This window comes from Aspergillus versicolor (genome assembly GCF_001890125.1).
Source record: "Aspergillus versicolor CBS 583.65 unplaced genomic scaffold ASPVEscaffold_6, whole genome shotgun sequence".
Taxonomy (NCBI): Eukaryota; Fungi; Ascomycota; class Eurotiomycetes; order Eurotiales; family Aspergillaceae; genus Aspergillus; species Aspergillus versicolor.
This window is the reverse complement of record NW_024467529.1, coordinates 1,215,765-1,230,569: the sequence shown is the minus strand read 5'-3', so window position 1 is coordinate 1,230,569 and position 14,805 is coordinate 1,215,765. Positions and strand designations below refer to the sequence as shown.

Here is a 14,805-nt window from a genome sequence, read left to right as displayed (position 1 = left end):
GCATGGACCCGGCCCAAACTCAACTAAACTCGATACGTTGCCGGACTTGCAGATGTTCCAACCATTCTCACTCTTAGTTGATGCTATTATTATCATGATGGACTTTTGTTCGGTCACAGGTACGCCAAACTTTCCTTATGGAGGTGGCATGCAGATTGTTATTGCCTTTTTTTTTTTTGAAGGGTTTGATGGTTAACGGTATTATCGGTATGGTATTGGAATTCGGATTCCGGACGTGGAAGTAGTATAGAAGTGATTATATTGTACTCTAGCTAGCAGGGATAGATATTAGCAGCTAAGATTATTTAATTCCTGAGGTACTGAATATCTGTGGTATCTATAGTCTCTAACACCAATACGCACCAGAATTGGGATTCTCTATAGTTTATAATAACAATATTAATAAAAAGAGCCCACGCTCAATACCCAACCTCACTCTCACTCTCAGGCCCAGCCTTCTTCCTCAACTTCCACAGCGCCCTCTGCGCCCGCGCCTCATCCTGCCTCCGCCTCCCATGGTCCTCAACAACAGTCATAAACGGCACGTCCTTTGCCCTCCGGATCCGCTCTTTCAGCAGGGCGTGCATCCTCTTCTTCTCGTCCTCATCTAAACCATCCTCACCCTCATCCCCATCCTGGTTATTGCTATTCCTACTTCGCAGCCCGCGCCGGAATCTCCTCTCCTCAGCCCTAGCCGCATAGTACTCCTCGCTAACCGCCCAATTGGGGTTATCGAGGGCGCCGCGGACAAGGACAAGCGCGTGGCCCTGTTCAAGGGATTGGGCAAGTCGGGCTGGCGGGATCGGGGTCAGGAGGTCCAGGGTTTGCGTTGTGGTGTTTATGGAGCGGATGAGTGCTAGCCCTAGGCTGTGGGAGGAGGTTGGGTGGAGGGGTGTGTCGCTTCCCGGGCCGGTGGTTAGGTAGGGGAGGGATTCTTTGGTGGGGGTTGTTAGGCGGGTGAGGGCGGTTGTTATTGAGGTGGAGGTGGCGGCGGTGGTGTTTTCTACGTCTGTGTCGGCGTCCATGTCGATGTCGGAGGTGGATTCTTCTTCTTCGTCGCCGGCGTTGGGGTTGTTTTCAGTGATGTTCTGTGTGTCTGGTTGAGACGGGAGGGCGTTTGGAGATTCGACTGCGACGACGCCAACGATTGCGCCCTCGAGGCTCTCGCAGAGGAGATCGGAGCTGATCTGTGAGCCTAGGGTCATGATACCGTGGATACCGCGGTTAGGCCCGGAGTATTGAATGCGGAACGGGCGGTTCTTGAAGACCGGTGTCTCGAGCCACATGGGGTAATTTATGCCCTTTGGCTGGGACATGTGGAAGTAGGACTGCATTTGCATTGAGCGGAGCTGGGCGCTGGACCGGCTCACAAATTCCGTGGGTTGGGAGGGCAGGATTGTCAGCGGTGTTTTGGACACGCTTGCGGCCTGGCTGAGAGGTTCTACGACCTCCATTGGACCCTTCTCGCTCATGTACACGACGTCGGAGAGACCGAGGGTTTTGATTAGATAGGTGGCGACTTCTAGGCCGAGGCCGAAGATCCAGCCGGGGTAGTTGATGATGAGAGGGCATTGGGGGTATGTCGCTAGCAGAGCGTGGTACTGCTCCATGAGGTTTGTGATGGCTAGGACGTAGTGGTCAGGGTCTTCCTTGGGCGACGATGCACCGATATGGTGGGCTCGGACGATTGACCCGTCGCGCTCGTTATCCAGGGACGGATGCGTGAATGGCGGGCCGAAGACAGGAGTGCGAAGATGAGCGAGATACACCTGTCCCATAGGTGAGAATTCCGGCTGGCCTGGGTCGAGGTCGAGGAAAGCGACACCATCGGTGTTGTGGTAGTTGGTCTCTGTCTGCGGTGCCGGGCTGAGCAGGTGGTTAAGCAGGTAACGACCAAACGTAGATTTTCCTGACGCCTTCGGACCGCAAATCAGTGCTTGTAGTCGGCCAGATCGTTGCGACAGGACTTTTATGGCGGCACTCCATTGCTTTTCCAAGTGCAGCGGACGGAGATGCCGGTTCAATGAATCGTCGGAAGACGTATGGAGCTGAGGAAGTCAGATTCTAGATGTCTGAAAAAAATAAGAGAGCATGCTCACCACAGAGAACGTCCTCCGCACGTCCTGCCTGACTGTTTTCAGGCTGAGCTTGTCCGCTGGAGAGTTTCCGCTATTCCACACCCGCTGGTACAAAGGCGACATGTCCCTTAGACGGGTGAGTCCGCTATGGCATGACTTGAACTCGACTTCCGCCGCACCATCCACACCAGTGATGCATTTAATCACAGGAAGCGAATGTGTTGAGGGAGCATAGACCCGGTAAACTCGAGGTGAGGGGTGTAACTTGGCACCCATCAAGCTCACGAGTCCGCGTTTCACCCAGAGGTCATAATGCCCGATCATCACAATGCTCTACAGGCCATTAGTATATACCACCGATAGAAGCCAGGTATGCGTACCATCTTCTCGCGGATGCGAACGCAGAGGGTATGCTCATCGCTGTAAACGATATTGCTCTTGTTCAATCGCATCTTCGAAAGCGGAAACTCCATCGTGAGTGATGGCGTATCGGCGGGAGATTCATAACTATAGCCGTCAGTAAAACAGCACAATCAACCGTAGCTTTGGGGGTAATCACCCATCCTCGGTCCCCTCAGGAACAGCCATCACACCAGCCGCATTCTCCTCCACTGCATCGTCGTCTTCCTCTTCCTCTTCGCTAGACGTCTGGCTTCCGCGGTCTTCAACCTCGACAGTTGTTTTCTTCGAGCGAGGTTCCCTTGTTCCATTCTCAACCTTTTGCTGCACTTTCTCAGCGTTCACTGCCGCCCGCTTCGTGGCTCGTGTCGTACGTTGTCTCTCAGACGTCGATTGCGACTGGGATTCTTCCAGTGAGCGTCGCGGTCTTTTAGACGGTGGTTCCCCGGCAGGTTCCGTATGCGTAGTAGTATCTGTTGTGACGGTTGTCTGGGTCTGTTGCATTCGAGCTTTGCGCGCGGCGACTGCACTGAGCGGAGCTAGAAAAAAAAATCATTGTAAGTATCCGCAGAGTCGCGAGAGGACAGCGACTGAGGACGCCGAGAGATCCTACCTGCCGCCTGCTGTTTCTCAGCCTTTCTCTTCATCATATTTAAATCCGGATCAGCTGCAATTTCGTAATTGGCAGTGTTGCGCAAGCTGGGTTTGCGGCGTGGAATTCATCCAGGCATAATTTCCTGCGGAGTTTCGGTGGTGGTCCGTGCTCTGCGGAGCAAAAAAAAAAAAGATCGCTCGCTGCAACTTCAACTCGGCCTGTCGCAACATTTCTCGACTTCAAGGGATCGCAGAGTCGGCACCAATTCTAATAAACTTGTGTTCGGTCGCAGTGATATTATATCACTGGTATTATTGACAATATTTCATCGATTCTACTTAGCAGCCCGACCTAGCCGCAAACGCGAGCACCTCCGAGCTTGACCGCAATGGCGCCAAAGACAGAAAAAGAGCCCAAGCTGGCTCGCGAAGAAACCTCAGAAAGCGAATCGAGTTCATCCGCGGAGTCAAATCGCAAAGCCGAAGAGTCTTCAAGCTCAAGCTCCGATGAAGAACAGTCAGATAGCTCGAGCGACAGCGAGCCTTCAGAGGAGTCGAAGAGTAAAAACAGCCAGTCAGGTCAAAAGTAAGCTTTCCAAGTTAAGACCGGCCGTGGTCTATAATAGCTAATATATGCACCAGACTTTCACAATCACGGTCTTTCCGCGCTCCCCAGCAATACAAGCCCCCGCAAGGCTTCAAATCCGCCAAAAGCCAATCCTCCTCCAAAACATCGTCTACTCTATCCTCTCTAAACGGAAAACAAGTGTTCCACATCACAGCGCCTGCTTCTCTCCCCCTGTCAAAGGTCAAGGAGGTATCACTGGGTGGAGCTTTAAAGGGCGAGCCGATTCTGAAGCACAATGGCGTGCAGTTCGGGATCCCAGAGGAAAGCGTCAGCCAAGCCAGCAGCAATCCACAGACATTATTTATCTACGACCCCAAGGCGCAAACATACCAGAGCACAGTTACGAATGTCCCGACCTACCATATCCAAGAAATGATTGATATCCCCGGCGGTGCGGAATTCGAAGAAACTAGCATTAAAGCTGCCAAGGCACTGGAGAAGCCACCAAGGAAACAACCAAAGCATCTGAAGATGCGCTTCAGACCTGTGGGAAGCGGTGATGGCCCGCCGGAGACACTTGGGTCGAGCTCTGAAGAGTCGGAGGGCGAGGAACCAACATTCAAAGTACCCAAGGGGGCTGAGAAGGAGAAGGAGAGGAAGCGGAAACACCAGCAGACGGAGGGGGATGCAAGCCAGGCCGCTGGGCTTCCCCGGAAGAAGTCCAAGAAACATTCCTTGGACAATGCTGAAGCTGCGGAGGAGAAGTCCAAGAAGAGCAAGGACCGGGATGGGAAGAAGCGAAAGAAAGAGAAGGCTTGAATGGTATCTGGGTGAACTGATTGTATTTTTCAAAAGCTTAGCGATAGATGGTTGTTTTACACGCCACGACATGATATCTGTGCGCATACCATTTGGCTCCGATTCTGCAGTAAACCCTGATGCTCGTTCAAGATGCATATAAAAACCTACATATGCCTTTCTCTAAATTTAACTCGCGGCTGTGCAGTTCTACGTCGCCTTAGCCGCTATCCAGAAAACCGTGCGTAATGCTCTGGTGACTACAGACTACTCAAATAGTAGGCTGCCAGGTGGCTGATTTGTCGAGTTACTCTGGGCTACTATCGACCATGGACGAAATTTGTGGGAATATGGTCGATATTAGGAGATTTGTATAGGTGGTACGGTTACATATAATACTTATAAAATCTTGTCGGGCCTCCAATAGTGGCGGTAGAGAAGACAGTGAACCATGTTATGAGAAGATAATATAACATTGAGCTATAGACAGAAAGTGGCTTTTCCTCTCAATGTGCCCTAGATATAATTAAAAGTCATACAAACCCACAGTCAAAATTAAACAGAAATACAAAAAAAATTAAGCAAAGCAAAGTATCAGTCCAATCCAGCCACCCTCCCACTCTCAATATAAAGAGATATCTCGCGTTTTAACTAAATCAATACCAACTCTTAACCCGCAACGCAGGAACCAGAAATCTGAGTCTGTGGAGGACCAACATCAACAGTCTGCGCACCCTCAACGACAGTAACACTGTTATCCACGCCGTTAAAAGTACACTTCACGCCCTCTGTATTGGACATGACATGCGAGATACTCAGCGGGTCGCCTAAACTACATTAGCCAAAGTACCACACTATTTATATGGTCTACTAGAACTGGCACATACCTATCTCCATAGCAGCGCCATCAAGGCTAAACACCCGCGAAAACTGGGCATTCGCAGCTCCGATAAAGGTAATCATCACCTGGTCTCCAGAAGGCGCAGACTCGATGGGTGGACTAGGAGGTGTCGAGCCGGCAGTGCACGAGCCCTGGATTTGAGTCTGGGGAGGGCCGACGTCGACAGTTGCAACGCCTATGACGGTGGTTGCACTATGGTCGATGCCGTTGAAGGTACATGCGATGTCGGGGCTGTTGGATGATATGTGGGAGATGCTTAGGGGGTTGGCTGTTTAATTGTTAGTGAAAGGGATGTTTTACACAAATAGAAGCATGTTGTATATGGAAGCTTACTGATTTTCACGATGGAGCCGTCCGCTGGGAAGTCCTGGGTGAACTGGGCGTCGGCGGCGCCGGTGAAGGTGATCTGAGCTGTATTGTCCCGTATGGCGAGGCCCAGGGTTCCCGGGAGGGCAAGAAGGGGGGCTACTGCAGAAAGCTTCATGTTAGGCTGTGTTTGTTACTGAATTGAAGAGTGGATGAAGTAGATGTGTGTTGGGCGATACCACTGCAGGGCTAGAGGGTCCATTTATAGATTCAACTTCTCATAGAATATCGCCATTGACTACTCCGAGACATATTTACCATTCCAGACCATAGACAAGTCGTGATGTTATGCAAACTACTAGCGCTTCTCCGTGCTATTTCGGCGTACTATTTGTCTCGCCAGCCCTAAGCAGCCAAGAGCGGGAGACAACAACAGATCATGATATCATGTCTGACTACACCAAGTCCAACCCATGGATTCCACCACGTGGCCAGAAACATGCCAAATCACAGTCAATCCCATTCTTTTTACACTCTCCTTAGTCCCAGAAATTGAGTGGGTAAACATAGCCTCCCATTATTTCCCGGGGAACGTGTCACCGGGTCTGTACAGCATCGGGTATGGATCGCTTCTCGGCAACGCTGGCCGCCTCGCTTACATCTCGAGCCTTGGTTTATTAGAGTCGGCCAAAATGGTCAAAGTTACTTCTTAGACAATCCGGCTTTCGATCCGTGGTGGCGCTTTCAACTAGTGTGTATTTTATGAGGAATGGATGTACGTTGCCTTTTCCGGCGCAGTATACGTACTGCATGTTCTGGACTCTCTCATCACACGACAGAATTGGTTTCGAGCGTCGTGTGATTGACAATGACTTCTCTATACTTACCATGGCTGATTGAAAAAACAAATGTCTCATCAATGGATCGGCTGATGTCTCAGCAATACTGGGAATCTGGCTGTTTGGTTGAGCGCAAGATGTAGGGATCCGTTGGTAGTATATTGCTCTTTAGAATTGAATTTGCCTTGAGAAACTTGCAATTAACCTAGAATGAGCAATTATGTATATAAAAAGCGTCAACTTGACGAAGTTTATCGTTTGACGCCGCATTCCCTCAGGTTGCACCTGCAATGTACAGTTATGCAAGAGCATGCAGCCCTAAATAAAAACGTGCAACGTACTTTGCTGATCACATGCTAAAACTGCCCAAGGCAATCCCATTAAACCGAGTAAATTACGGACTTATAAATCAACCATCGAGGCAGCATCAGCCGCACACGTGTTAGCAGTAAGCCAGACGAAACCAAGCCCTATCGGGTAATTTCCGTATATTATAGACAGGACATTTTTACTTAAGAATTAAGGCGCCCTGGCCTCATTACTATGCCATGGAGTAAGGGCTGAGTTCTTAGTTCTTAATTCTTGATTGCAATTGGAGTCTTTAATCAAGCTAATATATGCATAGCCACCACCAATCTAAAATAGATAATGCCGTGAGGAGCCTGTCACCAACCCAGAATATATAAGTCCCGTAAAGAACTCGCTTTCTTTCCTTCCAACAAACTCCCAAGAAACACTTCTCAAAATGACAGTATCAGCCCTCCTCCTCATAACCCGCAAGCCGGCCCTCACCCCCTCCGAATTCAAAGCCCACTACGAAACCGTCCATGTCCCACTCATAAAACAACTCGCGGGCGATGACTGGCCGCTATCCCATAAACGAACGTACATCGCAAGACCCGAACCCGGTGCCGATAATAACTACCCCGCTGCCGTTCTTGTGGGGTCTCAGGAGGATTTTCATTATGACTGCATTACGCAGGTGACCTTTGCGGATGAGGCGGGGCTGAAGACGTTCTTTGCGAGGAGGATGGAGCCCGGCACCAAGGAGATTGTTGATGCGGACGAGGAGAAGTTTTTGGTGGCGGAGAAGGTTAGGGTTGTGCTTTTGGGGGGAGAGGAGGAGACTAAGTGATTGGAGGGTTTACGGTTTAACTAGCAATAGATGGTTATAGAGAAACGGTTTGCCCAGATTCGTCTTGTATAAATCCGTCTTCATAGAATTATAGATCAATCTTAATCGCTCTAGCCAATATCTAAATAGCAGTCAAGAACAATGTCCGGTCTCTTAAACTCCCGTCATTTCGAGCCTGGCCCTGTTCGGGCAACTCAGCGCGGGCGTATACTCTACATGCACATAACATTAAAACTGAAAACGAATCATTGCCACAGCTAGATCAACACTAATCTCCGGTATATTTCTGATCAGCTCTCCGAACTGTTGTAAAGATCGAAAAACCAGCCAGCCCTCTTCAAAAGCTCCTGCGGATGCCCGCTTTCCACAATTTCGCCATTCTCAAGCACAAGCACAAGGTCGAAATCCAAAACAGTTGAAGGCCGATGTGTCACGGCCAGAATCGTGTGCTGGTGGAAATGCGATCGAATAAGTGTTTGCATCAGGGTTTCGGTTGTTGCATCCACGCTGGTGAATCATGGGTGATTAGTAGGTATTTAACTATATAGCCTAGATAAAGGGGTTGGATCTCACCTGCTTGTCGCTTCGTCCAAGACAAGAATGTTGCCATGACGAACAATGGCTCGTGCAAAGCAAAGCAGTTGTCTTTGACCATGCGAGAAGATGCCATCGGTTACCAACGTGTCTAGACCGTACTTGTTTTCAATGGTGCCCCATAAGCCTACAGCTGTGAGCGCGTCAATCATTTTCTGGTCGGAACTGGCCGAGAAGAAATCCATATTCTCACGGACAGTCCATCCGTTTAATAGGAAAGAATCCTGGGGTAGTCCGCTCAAACAGGCTCGCAAGTTCTGTCGAGAGATGGTCGATATATCGATACCGTCAACAATAATCTGGCCGTCCAATAACTCTATCATGTTGAATAGTGCCGCCACAAGAGTGCTCTTCCCACTGTGGATTGTCAATCTAGGTATGAAGGTGGACAGCAAAGCACATACCTGCCTGTTCGACCACAGATGGCGACTTTCTGGCCTTGCCAAGCGGTAAAGGAGACATCTTTCAGCAACGGACTGAAGGGATCACTTGACGGTAGAAAAATGGTTAAAAACTTCCAGTCAATAATTTCTTTTTTTTCTGATCAAGCACATACCCATAAGACGCAGACACTCCTTTGAACTGGATATTGCCCTGCAAAGGCCAACCTACAGGCATGATTCTGCGTTCGCCTGGCTGGTCTTCCGCATGTAGTCCCTGCTCAAAGGCCTTGAGGCGAGTTACAGCGCCCAGTGAAGTTTCAAGGTTCATCCAGAACTTGACCAAAGTCTTCATCCATATTCCAATACTTATCGTGCTGGTTAGAGCGAGGCCCATTTCCCCAGCGGAGACATCACCAAGCTTGGCTACCCCGATGGCCATGAGCATAACAGCGACGCCCATCATCACAAAATCCAACGCGAGCCCAAGCCAGACCTGTGCCACCATCAGCAGGTAAAATGGCCTTTGGGAGAGCTCGAGGTGGGCGTGCGCTGTGACCTTGCATTGGTCTTGCCAGCCAAACGCGCGTACAGTCGCAAGGCCTTCGATTGTTTCGATGGTGTGCTTCAGAATAGGTGCCTTGGTTTCAATATCAAGAATCCGGAGCCTTCTAGACGTTCGAAGGTAGAAGGTTTCAACGGCCCATATGACAATGGCTGCCGCGGGAACGATAGCTGCCATGTAGTGCACATTGACTATGACGACTATAGATGCACCGATGCATTGTAAGGCGTCTGTATATGTGAGAATCGAAAGCTGTTCGCTGTGGAGAAAAGCAAGGGAATGAAGTACTTACTGGCAAGTGTCAAAAAGACTAACAGAGGTAACTCGAAATCAATCAGCTCCAGGTCATTTTTAAATCTATTCCTGGGCATTAATGAAAGTGAAACGTTGAGGCTGAGTTGGATGGCCCTACCGATTGATGATATCCCCAGAATCAGTCGCTGCAAAGAAGGCCATCGGTGCCCTGTTGATGTTAATGTTAGTGTCAGGAGCTTGTTCGCCGCTTAACGAATGGATACCTGATAACTGCTCTGACCAATTTTCGGTGCAGAGTAACCATTGTCTTTGCTGTAACAGCATGGATCATGATCCTATAAGTATGAGCTTGGTGGCCTTGGGACCCGCACACATTGCATACCATTGGGAAATCAAGAACATTGCCGCATATATTACAGCAAGACTGCAATCAACCGCGACTCTCATGTTTATGTTGCGATTTGGTTCAACGTCATTGTCATGGGCCCACCACTTGACCCATGTGGCTGCGATTAACAGCGTGACTTAGCGAAACATTCCATTTAAAAAAGTGAGGCAAATGAGGTCCTTACATTGGAATACTTTTGTGGCAACTCCAGCAGACAACACTGCAAGAAATCCTAGCCATCCGAGCCAGGGGCCGGCACTAAAGTAGTATGTGTAAGTTGCCAGATCACTAGCATCAAGAGCACCCCTCGACTCCTCTGCCTTCGAAACCTCATTGGACATGGGAAGGGAGTAGTTTGATTCGTTATCCATATGTGTAATAGCAATTCGGGGCTTAGCTTTGAACGCCTGCTCCTGGAATGGGTCCGCAGAGCATTCTGGAGACCTGTTGTGGAACAAGGATGCAAGCGATCCGTCCGCTCCCAAGCGAATAACGACGTCTGCCTGCTGGAGTCTATGAGCTTCTCCGGAGTCAGCACTGGATCTGTAGGATAGGGATTGCCGTCTTACACGAGCTAGTCACCATCAAAACCGCCGTGCCAAATTTCCGAAGCAACCCCTGAGGACCCAGCAGTTGTTCGAAAATGTATTCCTCAGTAATGGCGTCTGCGCCACTGAGAACATCGTCGAGAATGACAAGCGTATGCTTGGAGTAAACAGCACGCGCTAAGGCCTTGTCTAGTCAGCCTCCTGGCGCACCTGGGAATCATTGCGAAGGTCCTTACGACTCGTTGCTTCTGCCCTCCGCTAAGAGACGCCCCTCTTGTTCCAACCAGGGTATCATGTCCCTTGGTTAAACCTGCAATGTCTGCCTCAAGACCGCATGCTCTAATGACCATCCTATACCAGTCTTCCTGATACGGGCTTGCTCCAAGCACATTATCCCTGATGGTCCCGTTAACCAGCCACGGGGTCTGGCTACAATATGCAATACTGGGTGCGTAAATGTGAACATCTCCAGAATTGTATGGCGTTTCTCCAATAATGGCCTTCAGAAGCGTAGACTTCCCGCATCCAACAGGACCAACGAGCATTGTCAAAGCCTCGAATGGAATGTCGAAGGATATGTTTCTGATGACGGGACCCTCCCATCCCGCAGAGACATTGGTAGCCACAAGACAGGGCTGCATCTGTTGAGAAGCACGGGCATGAAGCAATGCATCCGCTTTGTGTGTCCGGCTATCTACGTGCTGGCTCTGGCTCAAAACCTCTTGAATATGGTTGATGCACCCGACCGCGGATGAGACATTCGAAATAGCCTGGAGCAACGACATGAGTGCTTCGCCCATGAGTTCAAGCAGTGCCAAGCAGGTAAATGCGCGTGCGCTATCTAGAGTCCCAATCGCGCCATGTTCTGACCGTGAGACGAAAGCGTATACGGAAAACGACACTGTGGGCGTGAGTATCGAATGGATGCTCGCTAATATATATACTCCTGTGAGTAGAAATTCAACGCAAAGAGTTCAAGGGGGCATACCAAACGTGAAGATACCTGTCACAATGGAGCGGTACCTCTTGGATGCGGATATTTCCTCAAGACGGAGGGCTGTCAATATCGTGTAAAGCCTGTCGACAAGTCCGGACATCTTGACCCCCTTGACTCCATTGATTAGATCTACAGTAACGACAAGTCGCCGCTGGATTGTGTCAATCCAGGCGGTTTGCGCGCGGACGGCATAAGGGGCCAACAGAACCACGCCAACGATTGCCCCTGCTCTGGTATCAGAAGGTAAAGCAACGCATGCAAATCACTGGGTAGACAAACCAAGGGAGAGAAGCATTGCAGCTAAGCTGCTTTCATAAAGTTCTCGGTATAGGAGCCAAAAGAAGAGGCCCAATTCAATCGGCGCCGCCCAGCACTCATAATACGTGCCGAGACCCAGCGCCATTCGGTCCATGTCTGTGCTGATAGCAGTGACGACCTCATCGCGGCCGTGTGAGCTCTGCAAAAAGAGAGTTTGATCATATATCATGCTGGTCAGACTGCCGCGGATCATAGCAATCAGACGGGCCGCTTTATGTTTCGAAATCGACAGTGAAATCTGAATCAATTAACATCGTAAATCAAAGCTCAGTGTAGGTTCCCCAAAAGAAAACAGACCCCCATTCCGCCATAAACAAGCGCAAAGGCTGCAATTAAAAGGACACCGCGATCATGGGCATTTTCCCCATTAGGAAGAGCGAACAATGTCACGGCACGCCGGATGAGGTACGGCTGTGCTATCACGAATCCGATGTAGGCCATTCGCGGTGCAACACATGATAGTATTTCTGACCAGAAGGCCCGGATAACCATGTAGACCAACGTGTTGGGCTTCTTTTCGCCTGTGTGGTGGTTAATCAGGACGGAACAATACCGGTATAAGAAGAGTGTCCTACTTTGGGCCCACAGAGAGGCAAGAGAGTTCTTCTCAATGGGAGGACACATGCTGGGCTCCGTTGGGAACAAATCATCGACAGTGAGTCTCTTCCCTAAACCAAGTATGAAGAGTTTGATGAGCCAGGCGAAACATGTGCGCCCTAATGGTCCTTCGATTTGTTCTGGAGTATAAGCCGTGTCCCTGGAATATGCCAGACTCACTTTGTGCCAGGACTCAAGCACTGTCAAAGCGGACTTTGTCCCGAGATGCGCGAGAAGAGTGACAGCTACTCCCTGGAGATCTTTGATCGAGTACAATGTCCGCACGTGGACAGCTTCAAATAGAAGTGTACCAACAGGGTATAGAACTAGAACTGTCGATGGCCGTATAGAACGCCGATGCGCAATGTAAGAGCCATACATGAAGATGGCAGTAGTCAGAATGGATAGAATGGCCGAGGGGATGCTGAGGTCAGTCCGCGGACTGGATGTATATAGGGCAAGAGAAGCAACTTGAAGGAACAGTTGTGCAACGTAAAAAGCCTGGATATTTTTGTCAGAACACTTGACAAAGCCTACCTAGAGGATTCGCATCTCACAAGCTTAGCCCAGTATAGCCATCCTCGTGCCACCATGACTGCTTGTCCCCTTAAGTGCCAAATGCAAGCGATGATCCATGTGATGCCAATTGAAGCCGGGGCGATGCACATAAATGCTTCTTCGAAGAACAAAGTAAAGTCAAGCCCACTGTAGCAGTCGTCGTCCGCGATGGGCCCAAACCGATTGTGATTCGATATCGAGCATTTTGATGGACTCCGGAGAGCGAGCAACTGCAGCATACTGCTCCGATACGCTTGTGCTATTAGAACAGCTGTTGAGGTGAATTATAATCGCGAGATCCTTTCAGAGCTTTCCGTCTATCGCCTTTGCCACATCGTGGTTCTTGATAAAAAAAATAAAAAATAAAAAAGATGATGTTATTTGCAGGCGCGAATAAGGTATCTGTCACCGACGTGTCCGATAATGGGAATGCAGGGGTGTCCAATATAAGACGCGTCCACCGAAGTCTAATACATGATACAGGGGTACTTTTGAACATAGTGCGCATCCTTGAATGAATCTGGCTACATATGTTGATATTTTCCTTTTTACTTCGACTGTATAGCTTGTTTCTATATACGAGAACCAGCCTGTGCAGAATATCTTCCACCAGCAATGCCTAATTCGCACATTCCGTCTGTCCGACCTTCATGAGAGAAAAAAGCCATATAGAAATACAACAGCATCACCGCCAATGATCATAACAACTTGGAACGGGACAGATGCAATCAACGCAGAGGCTAGACGCGGTGCGGAAACCGACCACAGTGATTCTACGTCCTGCATCGCTGACAAGCACGAAACCATCACCGCGAGCATGCCAAACGACATGAAGAAAGTCTGACAGGCAAACCTTTCTATTGAGAGCCAGGACTCTATTGGACTCCCCGATCCTCCGGATTCCTTATTCTCTCCGATCAAGCATATGCTGTTCAGTGTCCACCAGAGAGGCCCGGCCACGTTAATGACGAATCCGAATATCGCAGTGCCCACATCGGTGTGCTCCGTCATGCCGTTGAAGGCGTTACTGAAATCGAGGGTCTTCAGATCTCTACCGCGGCCGGTGGCATAGAGAGCGCATTCGCCTAGTATAATGGCGGTCGCACTGGCTTCAAACGGCGTCATTTGACGACAGGATTCTACAGAAGTCAGCACTCTTTATTTTGTTGAGACATGTAGTTTGCGCTGTACTCAAGAAATGAACCTGCAATTTAGACAGGAGGAAAATCGGTATGTCCGAGATCTTTGCCATCGTTATCAAAAAAAGGTTGAGAAGCTCCAGAACAAGCAACATGACAGCTAGAGGCTGCTGGTAAGCATTGATGTGACGCGAGAACTAAACTGTGACCGTGTTTGACATACCATTGTCTGCAAGATTTGTCTTGTCGCTGCGCGACTCCCATAGCACAAAAGCTAGTCCACCAAAGCATCCTGCAAATATTGACTTCGCCATCAGAACTTGATCTAAGGGGCGTAGTCTGGATTGCAGCTCTCCTGGAATCAAAGATATCAAAGCAGGAGTGTGCTCAGCAGTGAATGCTAGTTTGAAAATGAAAGCTACCAGGCACAGGATGAGGGCTCCTAATCTCGCTGCGAGCGCACTGTATGGACTGTGCTTAAAAACAGGATGAGACTGCCTGATGAGCTGCGCCATCGTCGCCATGTAAGTAACAGTGGAAAGAGCCAAGATCAAAGCGGATACCCAGAATGAGGCATGCAGCGAATGCAGGTCTGCTCGTTGGCCCCATAAATAGAGGAGAATCTGAAGGACTAGGGCTTTACAGGCGGAAACCCTCTTCGATGGCTCGTCTTGAAACCCCAGATAAAAAATCCAAATTGCGGCTGCGAGGGTCCAAAATTTCGGTTCAATCGATGTGCCTCGGTGGGACATCAAAAGGCAGTAAAGCAAATTCACTGCAAGAACAACCTTTATCCCATTTGCTGGCCCTTTTCGAAACCGGAGGCAAGCCTGTGTCGAAAGTATAGT

General features: G+C 49.5%; 6 protein-coding genes across 6 annotated transcripts; 2 read left to right on the top strand and 4 right to left on the bottom strand.

The window, feature by feature from the left end:
- Positions 1-419: 419 nt before the first annotated feature.
- grc3 (putative RNA processing protein Grc3) lies at positions 420-3,127 on the bottom strand (the record flags this gene model as incomplete). Its single annotated transcript, XM_040810302.1, has 5 exons — positions 420-2,048; positions 2,100-2,411; positions 2,459-2,585; positions 2,638-3,016; positions 3,091-3,127. 5 exons carry the CDS (start codon positions 3,125-3,127, stop codon positions 420-422), a joined length of 2,484 nt encoding a protein of 827 aa, XP_040669253.1.
- A 333-nt stretch (positions 3,128-3,460) lies between these two features.
- ASPVEDRAFT_134605 (DNA-directed RNA polymerase I subunit RPA34) lies at positions 3,461-4,458 on the top strand (the record flags this gene model as incomplete). Its single annotated transcript, XM_040807150.1, has 2 exons — positions 3,461-3,657; positions 3,714-4,458. The coding sequence occupies 2 exons, from the start codon at positions 3,461-3,463 to the stop codon at positions 4,456-4,458; spliced, it is 942 nt and encodes a 313-aa protein (XP_040669252.1).
- Positions 4,459-5,106: 648 nt separating this feature from the next.
- On the bottom strand, positions 5,107-5,822 carry ASPVEDRAFT_30003 (uncharacterized protein; the record flags this gene model as incomplete). Its single annotated transcript, XM_040810300.1, has 3 exons — positions 5,107-5,264; positions 5,325-5,606; positions 5,672-5,822. The coding sequence occupies 3 exons, from the start codon at positions 5,820-5,822 to the stop codon at positions 5,107-5,109; spliced, it is 591 nt and encodes a 196-aa protein (XP_040669251.1).
- A 1,138-nt stretch (positions 5,823-6,960) lies between these two features.
- On the top strand, positions 6,961-7,786 carry ASPVEDRAFT_73154 (EthD domain-containing protein). Its single transcript, XM_040816190.1, has 2 exons — positions 6,961-7,036; positions 7,109-7,786. The coding sequence occupies exon 2, from the start codon at positions 7,229-7,231 to the stop codon at positions 7,616-7,618; it is 390 nt and encodes a 129-aa protein (XP_040669250.1). The 5' UTR covers positions 6,961-7,036; positions 7,109-7,228; the 3' UTR covers positions 7,619-7,786.
- A 122-nt stretch (positions 7,787-7,908) lies between these two features.
- ASPVEDRAFT_53872 (uncharacterized protein) lies at positions 7,909-13,057 on the bottom strand (the record flags this gene model as incomplete). Its single annotated transcript, XM_040814854.1, has 16 exons — positions 7,909-8,125; positions 8,192-8,569; positions 8,617-8,700; positions 8,769-9,387; positions 9,450-9,514; positions 9,570-9,620; positions 9,676-9,747; positions 9,795-9,918; positions 9,985-10,320; positions 10,370-10,532; positions 10,585-11,294; positions 11,352-11,570; positions 11,625-11,901; positions 11,961-12,184; positions 12,239-12,761; positions 12,818-13,057. 16 exons carry the CDS (start codon positions 13,055-13,057, stop codon positions 7,909-7,911), a joined length of 4,302 nt encoding a protein of 1,433 aa, XP_040669249.1.
- Positions 13,058-13,298: 241 nt separating this feature from the next.
- Positions 13,299-14,121, bottom strand: ASPVEDRAFT_733591 (uncharacterized protein). Its single transcript, XM_040816207.1, has one exon. The coding sequence runs from the start codon at positions 13,941-13,943 to the stop codon at positions 13,467-13,469; it is 477 nt and encodes a 158-aa protein (XP_040669248.1). The 5' UTR covers positions 13,944-14,121; the 3' UTR covers positions 13,299-13,466.
- Positions 14,122-14,805: the final 684 nt, after the last annotated feature.

Coding starts and splice junctions, on each gene's coding strand:
- ASPVEDRAFT_73154 (XM_040816190.1), top strand. CDS start 7,229: ATGACAGTATCAGCCCTCCTCCTCATAACCCGCAAGCCGGCCCTCACC.
- ASPVEDRAFT_733591 (XM_040816207.1), bottom strand. CDS start 13,943: ATGACGCCGTTTGAAGCCAGTGCGACCGCCATTATACTAGGCGAATGC.